The 15,698-nt window shown below is 47.0% G+C and overlaps 1 protein-coding gene across 3 annotated transcripts; it reads left to right on the top strand.

The window, feature by feature from the left end:
• The first annotated feature begins 1,103 nt into the window (after positions 1-1,103).
• On the top strand, positions 1,104-14,886 carry dnph1 (2'-deoxynucleoside 5'-phosphate N-hydrolase 1). 3 transcript variants are annotated; one of them, XM_056410837.1, is made up of 4 exons: positions 1,104-1,256; positions 14,227-14,289; positions 14,353-14,463; positions 14,663-14,886. In XM_056410837.1, exons 1-4 carry the CDS (start codon positions 1,121-1,123, stop codon positions 14,779-14,781), a joined length of 429 nt encoding a protein of 142 aa, XP_056266812.1. In that variant the 5' UTR covers positions 1,104-1,120; the 3' UTR covers positions 14,782-14,886. The 3 variants fall into 3 exon arrangements, with proteins under 3 accessions (XP_056266812.1, XP_056266810.1, XP_056266811.1); XM_056410835.1 differs by having other exon boundaries at positions 14,353-14,886; XM_056410836.1 differs by having other exon boundaries at positions 14,227-14,463.
• The last annotated feature ends 812 nt before the right edge of the window (positions 14,887-15,698 follow it).

Raw genomic sequence — 15,698 nt, 5'->3', positions numbered from 1 at the left:
TTTGTAGTCTTTTATTGCGTTTTCTGATTTATATTAGAATTGATGCATGTTTGTAACAACAAATTAATATGCCTGTGTGTTCAATTGCTAATTGATTCCTGTATCAGGGTGAACTTCACTACAACAGAGATGTGTATAAAAGTACAGTCAGTCAAAGTAGGCCTATTACTGTGTGAATTCAAGCAGATGATGACTATCATTTCAGTGGATAATTCTTAAAACTAATTGACATCTAGGGACAAACATGTACAGATTTGTCATGTTTTATTTCCATATGGTGTGTATGTGGATTGCAAAGAAGAAGGCTACTTCTGACAAAGATAATTGAGAATTTAGCATACCTAGCGAGGAGAATTTAATTGCAACTACTACATGAAGCTATGCTGTGAAGGTAAGGCAAAATCACACAATTAAATGTACATATACCATCTCGACTTCAGCCAGAAGGCGGAGGCTCCTGCCGCGATTGTGGAGGTATCTCAGTTTCCACATGGGGTGGAGAAAGGTAAACAAGGGGCAACAAGAGGGCAAGACGTGCATCATTTTATCACTTTAAGGGTTAGGGGATCGCAAGCAGATTTGCATACGTCACTCCCGGCTTAATTTCGCGGGTGCCGTGAACAGATTTGCGTCCGTCACTTCCGCCAAGTGGTTAACGTAAGTGTTCCATTTGAGACGGACTCATCAGCGACGCAGTGTACTGCATTGCAGTGTACTTCGTAAAGTGCGCGGTAGTAGACACAGCCTAAGTTACTATCAGCGGGTGCAGCAGATGATGCAACCTTTATTTTGAAAGACAACAGGAAGTCTCATCAAGGATACCGAGAAGAAAGATGTTTGAAACGATCAATAATAGAATAAATGAAGGTGAAGAACTCGTTCATGGTTTAAAGGACGGGGGAGGGTCTTCAACCAATCAGAGGCCGAGGAGTCTGAGCTTCATCCAATCAGAACAGAGAAGATAACCGCGCTGCACCTGCGAGACCAGGATCAGGTCCCGCTGGACGCGCGGCTCACGGTACGTGCCTCTGACGTCATCGCGCAGCGCGGGAACACGCGGCTCACGGTACGTGCCTCTGACGTCATCGCGCAGCGCGGGAACACGCGGCTCAGAGACAACATGAAGGTGTATTTCTGCGGGAGCATCCGCGGCGGCAGAGACGATGTGCACGTGTACCGGAGGATCGTGCACGCGCTGCAGAGCTACGGGAGCGTGCTCACCGAGCACGTGAGCAGCAGCGAGATCAGCGAGAGAGGTCTCACACTCACACACAGACACACACACTCACACACACATACTCACACACTCACACACACACACACACACACAGACTCACACACACACATACCAGTGGCGGCTGGTGAACATTTTATGAGGGGGGGGCAGTTGGGCGACGCGGTTTAAATATCACTCAACAATGAGAAAGAGGTTGTGAGGAGAATATAGTCGAACACAAAGCTTTAAAGAACACAGCGTGCTCAACACGGCCAACAACTAAACACACTCAGTGCGGTTACATGCAATCGATTTATTGGCTTAGTCGGACTGAAATCGAATTATCCGTTTCATGTCAACACCTTAGTCGGACTGTGCGGTCCGACTTCGGTCCGATTAACACCCTGGATAGCTCGGTCCGATCCAGTTGGTAATTCGACTCTCGCAGCATGTAACTCTGAATTCGATTCGGAACTGGACTTTGCGTCTTTGCGCATGCTCCAGATCCCGCCGCCTCCTCCCTCCCTCCCTCCCTCCCATGTCGTGACCCGGAAGTCGAAAGAGACGATCAATTAAATTCTCCGTGTACCTTCGGCGACGGCGTCTTCTCTCCGTTATCAACTCAGCCAACAGCGCCATTTGCATTCGCTGTCCTCCTATGAACACCATGGAGGAAGAGCAGAGGGATGGAGCTTCGCCTCGCTCTCTGTTCGCCATCTTTCTCCAAATGTTGTTGTTGGTGGTGGTGAAGAGGTCAAGCGGAAATGGCTGTATCACCACGAGTTGTAATGAAAACAGCGCCGCCTATCGTATCGGATATGACATGCTTTCAAAGGCCAATGATTAGAATTACTCACTGCATGTATATTGGGATAACAGCTGATCCCCCAAAAGAGAGCAGAGTCCGACTAAAGCAAGATTCGAATTATACCATCATGTAAACGCACCGACTGTGACTTTAGAGCAGGGCTATTCAACTTCAGGAGCAAGTGGGCCGAATAAGAACATCACGGGGGGTGTGAGGGTGTTGGAGTTGGACAGCATCACACCACCTGGACGGTACTCACTGGGAAAAACAGCGGTAGACTTTTACTTTTAATCTATAAAGCGTTTATTCAAAATCAGGATACAAATAGACAATCATGCGCATGGACCCCAATCCAGAGCTGTCACCAATGGCCCCAGTGCTGGAGAAGATAGATAGATATATACTTTATTAATCCCCAAGGGGAAATTAGTTCTCTGCATTTAACCCATCCTTAGTTATTAAGGAGCAGTGGGCTGCGGTGAAGCGCCCGGGAAGCAACTGGGGGTTCAGTGCCTTGCTCAAGGACACTTCGACTTGCAACTAATGGGAGCCGGGATCGAACCGACAACCTTGGGGTTGCAGGATGACCCCCTTACCCCACTGAGCTACAGCCGCCCCAAAAAGGATGCTGGTTCAGAGTGTGCGGCCATTGAAATAGCCAAAAGGAACAGTTCTGATTAGTCAGGAGAAAAGAGGGTGGTGTCTTCTCATTGGTTCTTGTTCCTCTGCTTCCGCCGTTGTCGCTCATTCATTGGTTCTTCGTGGCCCGCCAATGAGAGCACATGTTGTGAAAAGGTGTGGGAAGTGAAGAGAGTTCACATACAGCTTCCTTTGTCTGAGCTGGGGAGTTTCCTAAGATAATCTTATCTCTTCCGAGGTGGGATGCGCTGGAGGTCGTTTGTCAAAAGAGGCCCTTCACGTGTGTGTGTGTGTGTGTGGGTCGGAGAAAGGCCATGTGTGTGTGTGTGTGTGTGGGTGAGTGTGTGTGAGGGGTCAGTGAGTGGCCCCAAGTGTCTAAAGGAGAATAATGCCCACATCTGGACCCTTCCTTATCTCTCTGCCCGGTGAGGTAAATGTCTCTGTTGCCTTCCCCTGCTCTGAGAGTATAGAGAGCTCTTTGTATGTGATCACCTCCGGAATGTGTGGATGCGGAGGAGGGGGGCTCACAAAACCTCACCAAGTGTCACTGTTATCTTTCTTTAGATCAGTCAGGTGCCAGAGTGCTCTGCTGGAGATTTTAACTTCCATTCAGTGTTTTCCATCTTACAGATAATATTTATGCAAACAATACTAGGCTGTGCTAAGCTAAAATATATATTCTTTACAAGGGCCGCACAGAATATTGATCAAATAATGGCTAAAAATGAAAAACAGTAATGTATATTTCCACAGGTAAACAGTCACACACGCATCTCTTTTCTTCCACTTTATATAATCAGTTACAGACTAATTCCATTCCAAAACACAGGAAGACTATCGAGCTTTGATACAGAAGTGCAAAAGTTACATAAAAAAACATAAACAAAAAATGAGACTGTTTTTCTGACATGTCCATATCCACAAATGTAGAAAACAATTTGAAAATAGTATAATAGTATTCAGATATCAGATTAACAATAAATGAGCCTGTTCAGGAAACTATCAAAAACAATTCCAAGCAGAAATTAGGTAGTTACAGCAGGTCCATATCCAAAAATGCATAATGTAAACTGAACATCTTGAAACAGTATCCATCACAATAATAGTAAATAAGCCTTCAACAACATTTCCAAGCAGAAATAAGGTGCTTTGCAGGTTCATATCCATAAACACAAATAGCCAGATAATTCTGGTAAAACAGCATCCACCAGACAAACAAAAAATGGGCTGACTCATATCACAAACAAGCCAACAATAAGGTGCCTATCGCAGGTTCATGTCCATATGTGTTAAAGGTAAAAACTAAAACTCCAGACAAACCAAAAGGGAGCCTGCTGAACCATAAAACAGATTTGTATTCTGTGCATTTCAGTTTGATAGCATCACATGCCTCAGTCAGGGTATTTTACGACTACACAACGACCTTAATTATCAGACCTATGTGGTTTTGAGCCTGTTTGACTCAGTGAGAAAAATTGCATTGCCTTGATTTGGCAATTTCAACATAGTTTGGCTCATAAGTAGTAAGGGCAACCCTGAGACACTCGTGTAGCTTTTCATTGGTCATGGAGCAACGTGCCCTTGTTTTGATTGCATTCATGTGAGAAAAGCTAGACTCACATGTGTAGGTGGATCCAAACATTGTTAGTATTAGCAGCGCCACCTTCCTGATTGTGGGGTACTGGTATTGGCTAACATGGTTACACAAAAAATTCACTGCACCCTCAGACAGCAAGTGCTGCTTTAAAGCAAATGAGGACTGGACATCAACCATTTCCATCTGAAGAAGGCTCTCATCAATGCAAGACATTACCTCTTTTGCTTTTACACAGAAGTCTGCCTCAGGTTTGATGGAGAATGGGTCACGAGCAAACTGCAGTCCCTCAAGAGGAATACTGAAGCCTTGGAATCTCTGTGAAGTTATCAGTCAGATTTCTCATAAAGTTTGTCATGACTGGCGTCACGTGTGCCCCAGGTGCTGCACTCATGAATTCACAGAGTTGTGAGAAGTGCAGCAACCTTCCTGACATTAGGTCTGACGTGAAAATCGTTAACTTGGTTTTGAAGGCGCACAGCCTCTCAACTAAATCAGCGACAGAGTAGAGTCAGAGAGATCACATGTTACATGGGGACAGAGTAGAGTCAGAGATCACATGTTACATGGGGACAGAGTAGAGTCAGATCACATGTTCCATGGGGACAGAGTAGAGTCAGATCACATGTTCCATGGGGACAGAGTAGAGTCAGATCACATGTTACATGGGGACAGAGTAGAGTCAGATCACATGTTCCATGGGGACAGAGTAGAGTCAGATCACATGTTCCATGGGGACAGAGTAGAGTCAGATCACATGTTCCATGGGGACAGAGTAGAGTCAGATCACATGTTCCATGGGGACAGAGTAGAGTCAGATCACATGTTCCATGGGGACAGAGTAGAGTCAGATCACATGTTCCATGGGGACAGAGTAGAGTCAGATCACATGTTACATGGGGACAGAGTAGAGTCAGAGATCACATGTTACATGGGGACAGAGTAGAGTCAGATCACATGTTACATGGGGACAGAGTAGAGTCAGATCACATGTTACATGGGGACAGAGTAGAGTCAGAGATCACATGTTACATGGGGACAGAGTAGAGTCAGATCACATGTTACATGGGGACAGAGTAGAGTCAGAGAGATCACATGTTACATGGGGACAGAGTAGAGTCAGAGATCACATGTTACATGGGGACAGAGTAGAGTCAGAGAGATCACATGTTACATGGGGACAGAGTAGAGTCAGAGAGATCACATGTTACATGGGGACAGAGTAGAGTCAGAGATCACATGTTACATGGGGACAGAGTAGAGTCAGAGATCACATGTTACATGGGGACAGAGAGTCAGAGATCACATGTTACATGGGGACAGAGTAGAGTCAGAGATCACATGTTACATGGGGACAGAGTAGAGTCAGAGAGATCACATGTTACATGGGGACAGAGTAGAGTCAGAGATCACATGTTACATGGGGACAGAGTAGAGTCAGAGATCACATGTTACATGGGGACAGAGTAGAGTCAGAGAGATCACATGTTACATGGGGACAGAGTAGAGTCAGAGATCACATGTTACATGGGGACAGAGTAGAGTCAGAGATCACATGTTACATGGGGACAGAGTAGAGTCAGAGATCACATGTTACATGGGGACAGAGTAGAGTCAGAGAGATCACATGTTACATGGGGGACAGAGTAGAGTCAGAGATCACATGTTACATGGGGACAGAGTAGAGTCAGATCACATGTTACATGGGGACAGAGTAGAGTCAGATCACATGTTACATGGGGACAGAGTAGAGTCAGAGAGATCACATGTTACATGGGGACAGAGTAGAGTCAGAGATCACATGTTACATGGGGACAGAGTAGAGTCAGAGATCACATGTTACATGGGGACAGAGTAGAGTCAGAGATCACATGTTACATGGGGACAGAGTAGAGTCAGAGATCACATGTTACATGGGGACAGAGTAGAGTCAGAGATCACATGTTACATGGGGACAGAGTAGAGTCAGAGATCACATGTTCCATGGGGACAGAGTAGAGTCAGAGATCACATGTTCCATGGGGACAGAGTAGAGTCAGATCACATGTTACATGGGGACAGAGTAGAGTCAGATCACATGTTACATGGGGACAGAGTAGAGTCAGAGATCACATGTTACATGGGGACAGAGTAGAGTCAGAGATCACATGTTACATGGGGACAGAGTAGAGTCAGAGATCACATGTTACATGGGGACAGAGTAGAGTCAGATCACATGTTACATGGGGGACAGAGTAGAGTCAGAGAGATCACATGTTCCATGGGGACAGAGTAGAGTCAGAGATCACATGTTACATGGGGACAGAGTAGAGTCAGAGATCACATGTTACATGGGGACAGAGTAGAGTCAGATCACATGTTACATGGGGACAGAGTAGTCAGAGATCACATGTTACATGGGGACAGAGTAGAGTCAGATCACATGTTACATGGGGACAGAGTAGAGTCAGAGATCACATGTTACATGGGGGACAGAGTAGAGTCAGATCACATGTTACATGGGGGACAGAGTAGAGTCAGAGATCACATGTTACATGGGGACAGAGTAGAGTCAGAGATCACATGTTACATGGGGACAGAGTAGAGTCAGAGATCACATGTTACATGGGGACAGAGTAGAGTCAGAGAGATCACATGTTACATGGGGGACAGAGTAGAGTCAGAGATCACATGTTACATGGGGACAGAGTAGAGTCAGAGATCACATGTTACATGGGGACAGAGTAGAGTCAGAGATCACATGTTACATGGGGACAGAGTAGAGTCAGAGATCACATGTTACATGGGGACAGAGTAGAGTCAGAGATCACATGTTACATGGGGACAGAGTAGAGTCAGATCACATGTTCCATGGGGACAGAGTAGAGTCAGATCACATGTTCCATGGGGACAGAGTAGAGTCAGATCACATGTTCCATGGGGACAGAGTAGAGTCAGATCACATGTTCCATGGGGACAGAGTAGAGTCAGATCACATGTTCCATGGGGACAGAGTAGAGTCAGATCACATGTTACATGGGGACAGAGTAGTCAGATCACATGTTCCATGGGGACAGAGTAGAGTCAGATCACATGTTCCATGGGGACAGAGTAGAGTCAGATCACATGTTCCATGGGGACAGAGTAGAGTCAGATCACATGTTCCATGGGGACAGAGTAGAGTCAGATCACATGTTCCATGGGGACAGAGTAGAGTCAGATCACATGTTACATGGGGACAGAGTAGAGTCAGATCACATGTTCCATGGGGACAGAGTAGAGTCAGAGATCACATGTTCCATGGGGACAGAGTAGAGTCAGATCACATGTTCCATGGGGACAGAGTAGAGTCAGATCACATGTTCCATGGGGACAGAGTAGAGTCAGATCACATGTTCCATGGGGACAGAGTAGAGTCAGATCACATGTTCCATGGGAACAGAGTAGAGTCAGATCACATGTTCCATGGGGACAGAGTAGAGTCAGATCACATGTTCCATGGGGACAGAGTAGTCAGATCACATGTTCCATGGGGACAGAGTAGTCAGATCACATGTTCCATGGGGACAGAGTAGAGTCAGATCACATGTTCCATGGGGACAGAGTAGAGTCAGATCACATGTTCCATGGGGACAGAGTAGAGTCAGATCACATGTTCCATGGGGACAGAGTAGAGTCAGATCACATGTTCCATGGGGACAGAGTAGAGTCAGATCACATGTTACATGGGGACAGTAGAGTCAGATCACATGTTCCATGGGGACAGAGTAGAGTCAGATCACATGTTCCATGGGGACAGAGTAGAGTCAGATCACATGTTCCATGGGGACAGAGTAGAGTCAGATCACATGTTCCATGGGGACAGAGTAGAGTCAGATCACATGTTCCATGGGGACAGAGTGAGTCAGATCACATGTTCCATGGGGACAGAGTAGAGTCAGATCACATGTTCCATGGGGACAGAGTAGAGTCAGATCACATGTTCCATGGGGACAGAGTAGAGTCAGATCACATGTTCCATGGGGACAGAGTAGAGTCAGATCACATGTTCCATGGGGACAGAGTAGAGTCAGATCACATGTTCCATGGGGACAGAGTAGAGTCAGATCACATGTTCCATGGGGACAGAGTAGAGTCAGATCACATGTTCCATGGGGACAGAGTAGAGTCAGATCACATGTTCCATGGGGACAGAGTAGAGTCAGATCACATGTTCCATGGGGACAGAGTAGAGTCAGATCACATGTTCCATGGGGACAGAGTAGGGTCAGATCACATGTTCCATGGGGACAGAGTAGAGTCAGATCACATGTTCCATGGGGACAGAGTAGAGTCAGATCACATGTTCCATGGGGACAGAGTAGAGTCAGATCACATGTTCCATGGGGACAGAGTAGAGTCAGATCACATGTTCCATGGGGACAGAGTAGAGTCAGATCACATGTTCCATGGGGACAGAGTAGAGTCAGATCACATGTTCCATGGGGACAGAGTAGAGTCAGATCACATGTTCCATGGGGACAGAGTAGAGTCAGATCACATGTTCCATGGGGACAGAGTAGAGTCAGATCACATGTTCCATGGGGACAGAGTAGAGTCAGATCACATGTTCCATGGGGACAGAGTAGAGTCAGATCACATGTTCCATGGGGACAGAGTAGAGTCAGATCACATGTTCCATGGGGACAGAGTAGAGTCAGATCACATGTTCCATGGGGACAGAGTAGAGTCAGATCACATGTTCCATGGGGACAGAGAGAGTCAGATCACATGTTCCATGGGGACAGAGTAGAGTCAGATCACATGTTCCATGGGGACAGAGTAGAGTCAGATCACATGTTCCATGGGGACAGAGTAGAGTCAGATCACATGTTCCATGGGGACAGAGTAGAGTCAGATCACATGTTCCATGGGGACAGAGTAGAGTCAGATCACATGTTCCATGGGGACAGAGTAGAGTCAGATCACATGTTCCATGGGGACAGAGTAGAGTCAGATCACATGTTCCATGGGGACAGAGTAGAGTCAGATCACATGTTCCATGGGGACAGAGTGAGAGTCAGATCACATGTTCCATGGGGACAGAGTAGAGTCAGATCACATGTTCCATGGGGACAGAGTAAGGTCAGATCACATGTTCCATGGGGACAGAGTAGAGTCAGATCACATGTTCCATGGGGACAGAGTAGAGTCAGATCACATGTTCCATGGGGACAGAGTAGAGTCAGATCACATGTTCCATGGGGACAGAGTAGAGTCCAGATCACATGTTCCATGGGGACAGAGTAGAGTCAGATCACATGTTCCATGGGGACAGAGTAGAGTCAGATCACATGTTCCATGGGGACAGAGTAGAGTCAGATCACATGTTCCATGGGGACAGAGTAGAGTCAGATCACATGTTCCATGGGGACAGAGTAGAGTCAGATCACATGTTCCATGGGGACAGAGTAGAGTCAGATCACATGTTCCATGGGGACAGAGTAGAGTCAGATCACATGTTCCATGGGGACAGAGTAGAGTCAGATCACATGTTCCATGGGGACAGAGTAGAGTCAGATCACATGTTCCATGGGGACAGAGTAGAGTCAGATCACATGTTCCATGGGGACAGAGTAGAGTCAGATCACATGTTCCATGGGGACAGAGTAGAGTCAGATCACATGTTCCATGGGGACAGAGTAGAGTCAGATCACATGTTCCATGGGGACAGAGTAGAGTCAGATCACATGTTCCATGGGGACAGAGTAGAGTCAGATCACATGTTCCATGGGGACAGAGTAGAGTCAGATCACATGTTCCATGGGGACAGAGTAGAGTCAGATCACATGTTCCATGGGGACAGAGTAGAGTCAGATCACATGTTCCATGGGGACAGAGTAAAGTCAGATCACATGTTCCATGGGACAGAGTAGAGTCAGATCACATGTTCCATGGGGACAGAGTAGAGTCAGATCACATGTTCCATGGGGACAGAGTAGAGTCAGATCACATGTTCCATGGGGACAGAGTAGAGTCAGATCACATGTTCCATGGGGACAGAGTAGAGTCAGATCACATGTTCCATGGGGACAGAGTAGAGTCAGATCACATGTTCCATGGGGACAGAGTAGAGTCAGATCACATGTTCCATGGGGACAGAGTAGAGTCAGATCACATGTTCCATGGGGACAGAGTAGAGTCAGATCACATGTTCCATGGGGACAGAGTAGAGTCAGATCACATGTTCCATGGGGACAGAGTAGAGTCAGATCACATGTTCCATGGGGACAGAGTAGAGTCAGATCACATGTTCCATGGGGACAGAGTAGAGTCAGATCACATGTTCCATGGGGACAGAGTAGAGTCAGATCACATGTTCCATGGGGACAGAGTAGAGTCAGATCACATGTTCCATGGGGACAGAGTAGAGTCAGATCACATGTTCCATGGGGACAGAGTAGAGTCAGATCACATGTTCCATGGGGACAGAGTAGAGTCAGATCACATGTTCCATGGGGACAGAGTAGTCAGATCACATGTTCCATGGGGACAGAGTAGAGTCAGATCACATGTTCCATGGGGACAGAGTAGAGTCAGATCACATGTTCCATGGGGACAGAGTAGAGTCAGATCACATGTTCCATGGGGACAGAGTAGAGTCAGATCACATGTTCCATGGGGACAGAGTAGAGTCAGATCATATGTTCCATGGGGACAGAGTAGGGTCAGATCACATGTTCCATGGGGACAGAGTAGAGTCAGATCACATGTTCCATGGGGACAGAGTAGAGTCAGATCACATGTTCCATGGGGACAGAGTAGAGAGAGATCACATGTTCCATGGGGACAGAGTAGAGTCAGATCACATGTTCCATGGGGACAGAGTAGAGTCAGATCACATGTTCCATGGGGACAGAGTAGAGTCAGATCACATGTTCCATGGGGACAGAGTAGAGTCAGATCACATGTTCCATGGGGACAGAGTAGAGTCAGATCACATGTTCCATGGGGACAGAGTAGAGTCAGATCACATGTTTCCATGGGGACAGAGTAGAGTCAGATCACATGTTCCATGGGGACAGAGTAGAGTCAGATCACATGTTCCATGGGGACAGAGTAGAGTCAGATCACATGTTCCATGGGGACAGAGTAGAGTCAGATCACATGTTCCATGGGGACAGAGTAGAGTCAGATCACATGTTCCATGGGGACAGAGTAGAGTCAGATCACATGTTCCATGGGGACAGAGTAGAGTCAGATCACATGTTCCATGGGGACAGAGTAGAGTCAGATCACATGTTCCATGGGGACAGAGTAGAGTCAGATCACATGTTCCATGGGGACAGAGTAGAGTCAGATCACATGTTCCATGGGGACAGAGTAGAGTCAGATCACATGTTCCATGGGGACAGAGTAGAGTCAGATCACATGTTCCATGGGGACAGAGTAGAGTCAGATCACATGTTCCATGGGGACAGAGTAGAGTCAGATCACATGTTCCATGGGGACAGAGTAGAGTCAGATCACATGTTCCATGGGGACAGAGTAGAGTCAGATCACATGTTCCATGGGGACAGTAGAGTCAGATCACATGTTCCATGGGGACAGAGTAGAGTCAGATCACATGTTCCATGGGGACAGAGTAGAGTCAGATCACATGTTCCATGGGGACAGAGTAGAGTCAGATCACATGTTCCATGGGGACAGAGTAGAGTCAGATCACATGTTCCATGGGGACAGAGTAGAGTCAGATCACATGTTCCATGGGGACAGAGTAGAGTCAGATCACATGTTCCATGGGGACAGAGTAGAGTCAGATCACATGTTCCATGGGGACAGAGTAGAGTCAGATCACATGTTCCATGGGGACAGAGTAGAGTCAGATCACATGTTCCATGGGGACAGTAGAGTCAGATCACATGTTCCATGGGGACAGAGTAGAGTCAGATCACATGTTCCATGGGGACAGAGTAGAGTCAGATCACATGTTCCATGGGGACAGAGTAGAGTCAGATCACATGTTCCATGGGGACAGAGTAGTCAGATCACATGTTCCATGGGGACAGAGTAGAGTCAGATCACATGTTCCATGGGGACAGAGTAGAGTCAGATCACATGTTCCATGGGGACAGAGTAGAGTCAGATCACATGTTCCATGGGGACAGAGTAGAGTCAGATCACATGTTCCATGGGGACAGAGTAGAGTCAGATCACATGTTCCATGGGGACAGAGTAGAGTCAGATCACATGTTCCATGGGGACAGAGTAGAGTCAGATCACATGTTCCATGGGGACAGAGTAGAGTCAGATCACATGTTCCATGGGGACAGAGTAGAGTCAGATCACATGTTCCATGGGGACAGAGTAGTGTCAGATCACATGTTCCATGGGGACAGAGTAGAGTCAGATCACATGTTCCATGGGGACAGAGTAGAGTCAGATCACATGTTCCATGGGGACAGAGTAGAGTCAGATCACATGTTCCATGGGGACAGAGTAGAGTCAGATCACATGTTCCATGGGGACAGAGTAGAGTCAGATCACATGTTCCATGGGGACAGAGGTCAGATCACATGTTCCATGGGGACAGAGTAGAGTCAGATCACATGTTCCATGGGGACAGAGTAGAGTCAGATCACATGTTCCATGGGACAGAGTAGAGTCAGATCACATGTTCCATGGGGACAGAGTAGAGTCAGATCACATGTTCCATGGGGACAGAGTAGAGTCAGATCACATGTTCCATGGGGACAGAGTAGAGTCAGATCACATGTTCCATGGGGACAGAGTAGAGTCAGATCACATGTTCCATGGGGACAGAGTAGAGTCAGATCACATGTTCCATGGGGACAGAGTAGAGTCAGATCACATGTTCCATGGGGACAGAGTAGAGTCAGATCACATGTTCCATGGGGACAGAGCCTCTCCTGTAGAGTCGCTCCTCTCTCTAAAGTCTCCATAACTCTCTGGTTAAAGTCATCATGTCTGTAATCAGCCTCCATCATTCTGAGGGAATGTGTCTGTTTCACAACTTCTTCCTTGTGTTTCGATGCAGTTCGGTCTGCAGACAGGGTTAGCTTCATGCTGTTAGCTCGTTAGCTTCATGCTGTTAGCTTCATGCTGTTAGCTCCATGCTGTTAGCTTGTTAGCTCCATGCTGTTAGCTTCATGCTGTTAGCTCGTTAGCTCCATGCTCGTTAGCTTCATGCTGTTAGCGAGTTAGCTCCATGCTGTTAGCTAGTAGCTTCATGCTCTTAGCGAGTTAGCTCCATGCTGTTAGCTAGTTAGCTCCATGCTGTTAGCTAGTAGCTTCATGCTCTTAGCGAGTTAGCTCCATGCTGTTAGCTAGATGCTGCGTTAACATCCGTGCTTCACACTTGTCTGCAGCTCTTTAGGCCCCTCCCCCCGTTGTAGTCCAGAGAGTTTCAGTCCCTTTGGAACAACAGACAGGGGAAACTAAACAGCATTACTCACTGAGCTCCAGCTAACAGCTCCGTTAGCTACCTGCTCCCGTAGCTCTGTGGAGCGCTCTGGCTGAGGGACGATGCCGGTCTCTGATTGGCGAATAGTCCAGTCACGTGAAATAATAAGCGATGTCATTAGCCAATGGCGCACATTTTTGTGGTCCAAGATTCGTTTCATCCTCAATGAGAAGCCGTCCTTGCAACGACTGAAATGTTTGCTCGCTGCACACACACGTTTGGCGGTGTCCCGTAAAGGGGCGGGCTTCTCCGTGAGGATGAGTGGCGATATATTATATTTTTTCACATTAACTTAAGTGGTTGTTGACAGGCTGACGGTCTCCCACACACATGTAGCGCGTCAACACGGTATATTTACTCTTTAAATGATTTGGCATATAATGTTTTTTGACAGGATGTATAATATTTTTTTCATCTCAAAATGTTAAGAGGGGCGGCGCCCTCGCGCCCCCTATGGACGCACTGACACACTCACTCACACAAGAAGTTGCTGTGAGTCACTGAGCTGCTGCGCTGTGATTGGACAGGAGAGGCGGGGGGGGATCGGGCCGTTCACCACCGGGACGTGGATTGGCTGCGGCAGAGTGACGGTGAGTCGGACACGGATCAATGCAGTGATCAGGAATCAACGTTGACCTCTGACCTGTGTTTAGTCGTCGTTGCCGAGGTAACTCAGCCTTCTCTGGGCGTCGGGTACGAGCTCGGCCGAGCCGTTGCCATGGAGACGAAGGTCCTGTGTCTGTTCAGACCAGCGTCTGGACGAAGTGAGGACACTTCCTGTTTCCTTCCTCCTTTCTGTTTCCTTTGCGTTTCCTCCTTCCTGTTTCATTCCTCCTTTTTGCCTGTTTTCTTGCCGTTTCCTTCTTCGTGTTTCCTTTTTCCTGTTTCATTCCTCTTTCCTGTTTCCTTCCTCTTTCCTGCAACAACAGTCGTCATCCTCTCTAACACCACTTCCTGTTTCAGGTCTGTCGGCGATGATTCGCGGTGCTGAAGACGGCGATCGGTTTGTGGTGAAAGATTACAGAGAAGACGAAGTTGAGAACGTTCTGGAAGAGTTCTTCAACTGCCTGAAGAGAACCTGAGGAGAACCTGAACATCTGCCTTTAAAAACAACTTCCTGGTTCAATTGTTTTCAGAATTAATATTCTGGAGTAAAAGTTTTTCTAAATAAAAAAAGGAGAACCAGATGATTGACTAATGATTGGACTCTGGTTGTATAGAAGTATATGCTTCATGTGTTAAAGCTGCATTCTCTCTCCTGACCACCAGGGGGCTCCTCTGGTTGTATAGAAGCAGCTTTAGGGGCGGGGCTACAGGTGATTGACAGGTCTCATCACAGCATAAAGCAGGGGGCGGGGCTCCAGGTTAATGAAGTGGAAGCTGCTAGCCAGTATAGCAGCGTAGCCGTTAGCTTCGCGTCACTAGATGCGCGTGTGTGGCAGCTAGCATGAATCTAGACGTCTATCACTGATTTAAAGTATGAAGCTAATGAGCTCCGTTAGCTTAGCGTAGCACCGTTAGCTTAGTGTAGCTCCGAGATGCTAATCATTGAACGAGAAGAATACAGGAGATCTGGTGGAAATGTAAAACATCAAATCTTTTATTTTAATGCATCTATTGTTTTCACATCTGTAAACGTGTCAAAGTTTCATCGTTGTCCCATCATGCACTCTGGCAGCACCTCCACTACCCACAATGCATCAGGAGGGAAGGTCAAGAAGCTTCAGTCCGATTGGTGCTCGTGATAAACTCCATCAATGCGACAATCGATTTTTAATTCCTTTTAAAACAGAAATCTTATGCTAGCTGCTGTCGGCTTTGAAGACCAATTAATCAATTAAGTGATCAATGCTGATCACACACTGACGCTCTACCAATGCTGATCAATACCTCCACTTCCTGTGAAAACATGAAACCAGGAAAACTCAAACTAGTGACTGAAAAGGTCCAATCAATAGGTCAGTGGATCAATAGGTCAGTGGATCAATAAGTCAGTGGA

This window comes from Pseudoliparis swirei, unplaced genomic scaffold (genome assembly GCF_029220125.1).
Source record: "Pseudoliparis swirei isolate HS2019 ecotype Mariana Trench unplaced genomic scaffold, NWPU_hadal_v1 hadal_27, whole genome shotgun sequence".
In the NCBI taxonomy this organism is placed as follows: Eukaryota; Metazoa; Chordata; class Actinopteri; order Perciformes; family Liparidae; genus Pseudoliparis; species Pseudoliparis swirei.
The sequence above is the reverse complement of the archived record's forward strand: the minus strand, read 5'-3'. Positions and strand labels throughout refer to the sequence as shown.

What these genes read in the sequence shown, in the direction of transcription:
- dnph1 (XM_056410835.1), top strand. Translation starts at nt 1,121, where the DNA reads ATGAAGGTGTATTTCTGCGGGAGCATCCGCGGCGGCAGAGACGATGTG. An exon ending in CAGCGAGATCAGCGAGAGAG is followed by an intron (nt 1,257 to 14,226) that starts GTCTCACACTCA and finishes GTGATTGGACAG; the next exon opens with GAGAGGCGGGGGGGGATCGG. An exon ending in TTGGCTGCGGCAGAGTGACG is followed by an intron (nt 14,290 to 14,352) that starts GTGAGTCGGACA and finishes ACCTGTGTTTAG; the next exon opens with TCGTCGTTGCCGAGGTAACT.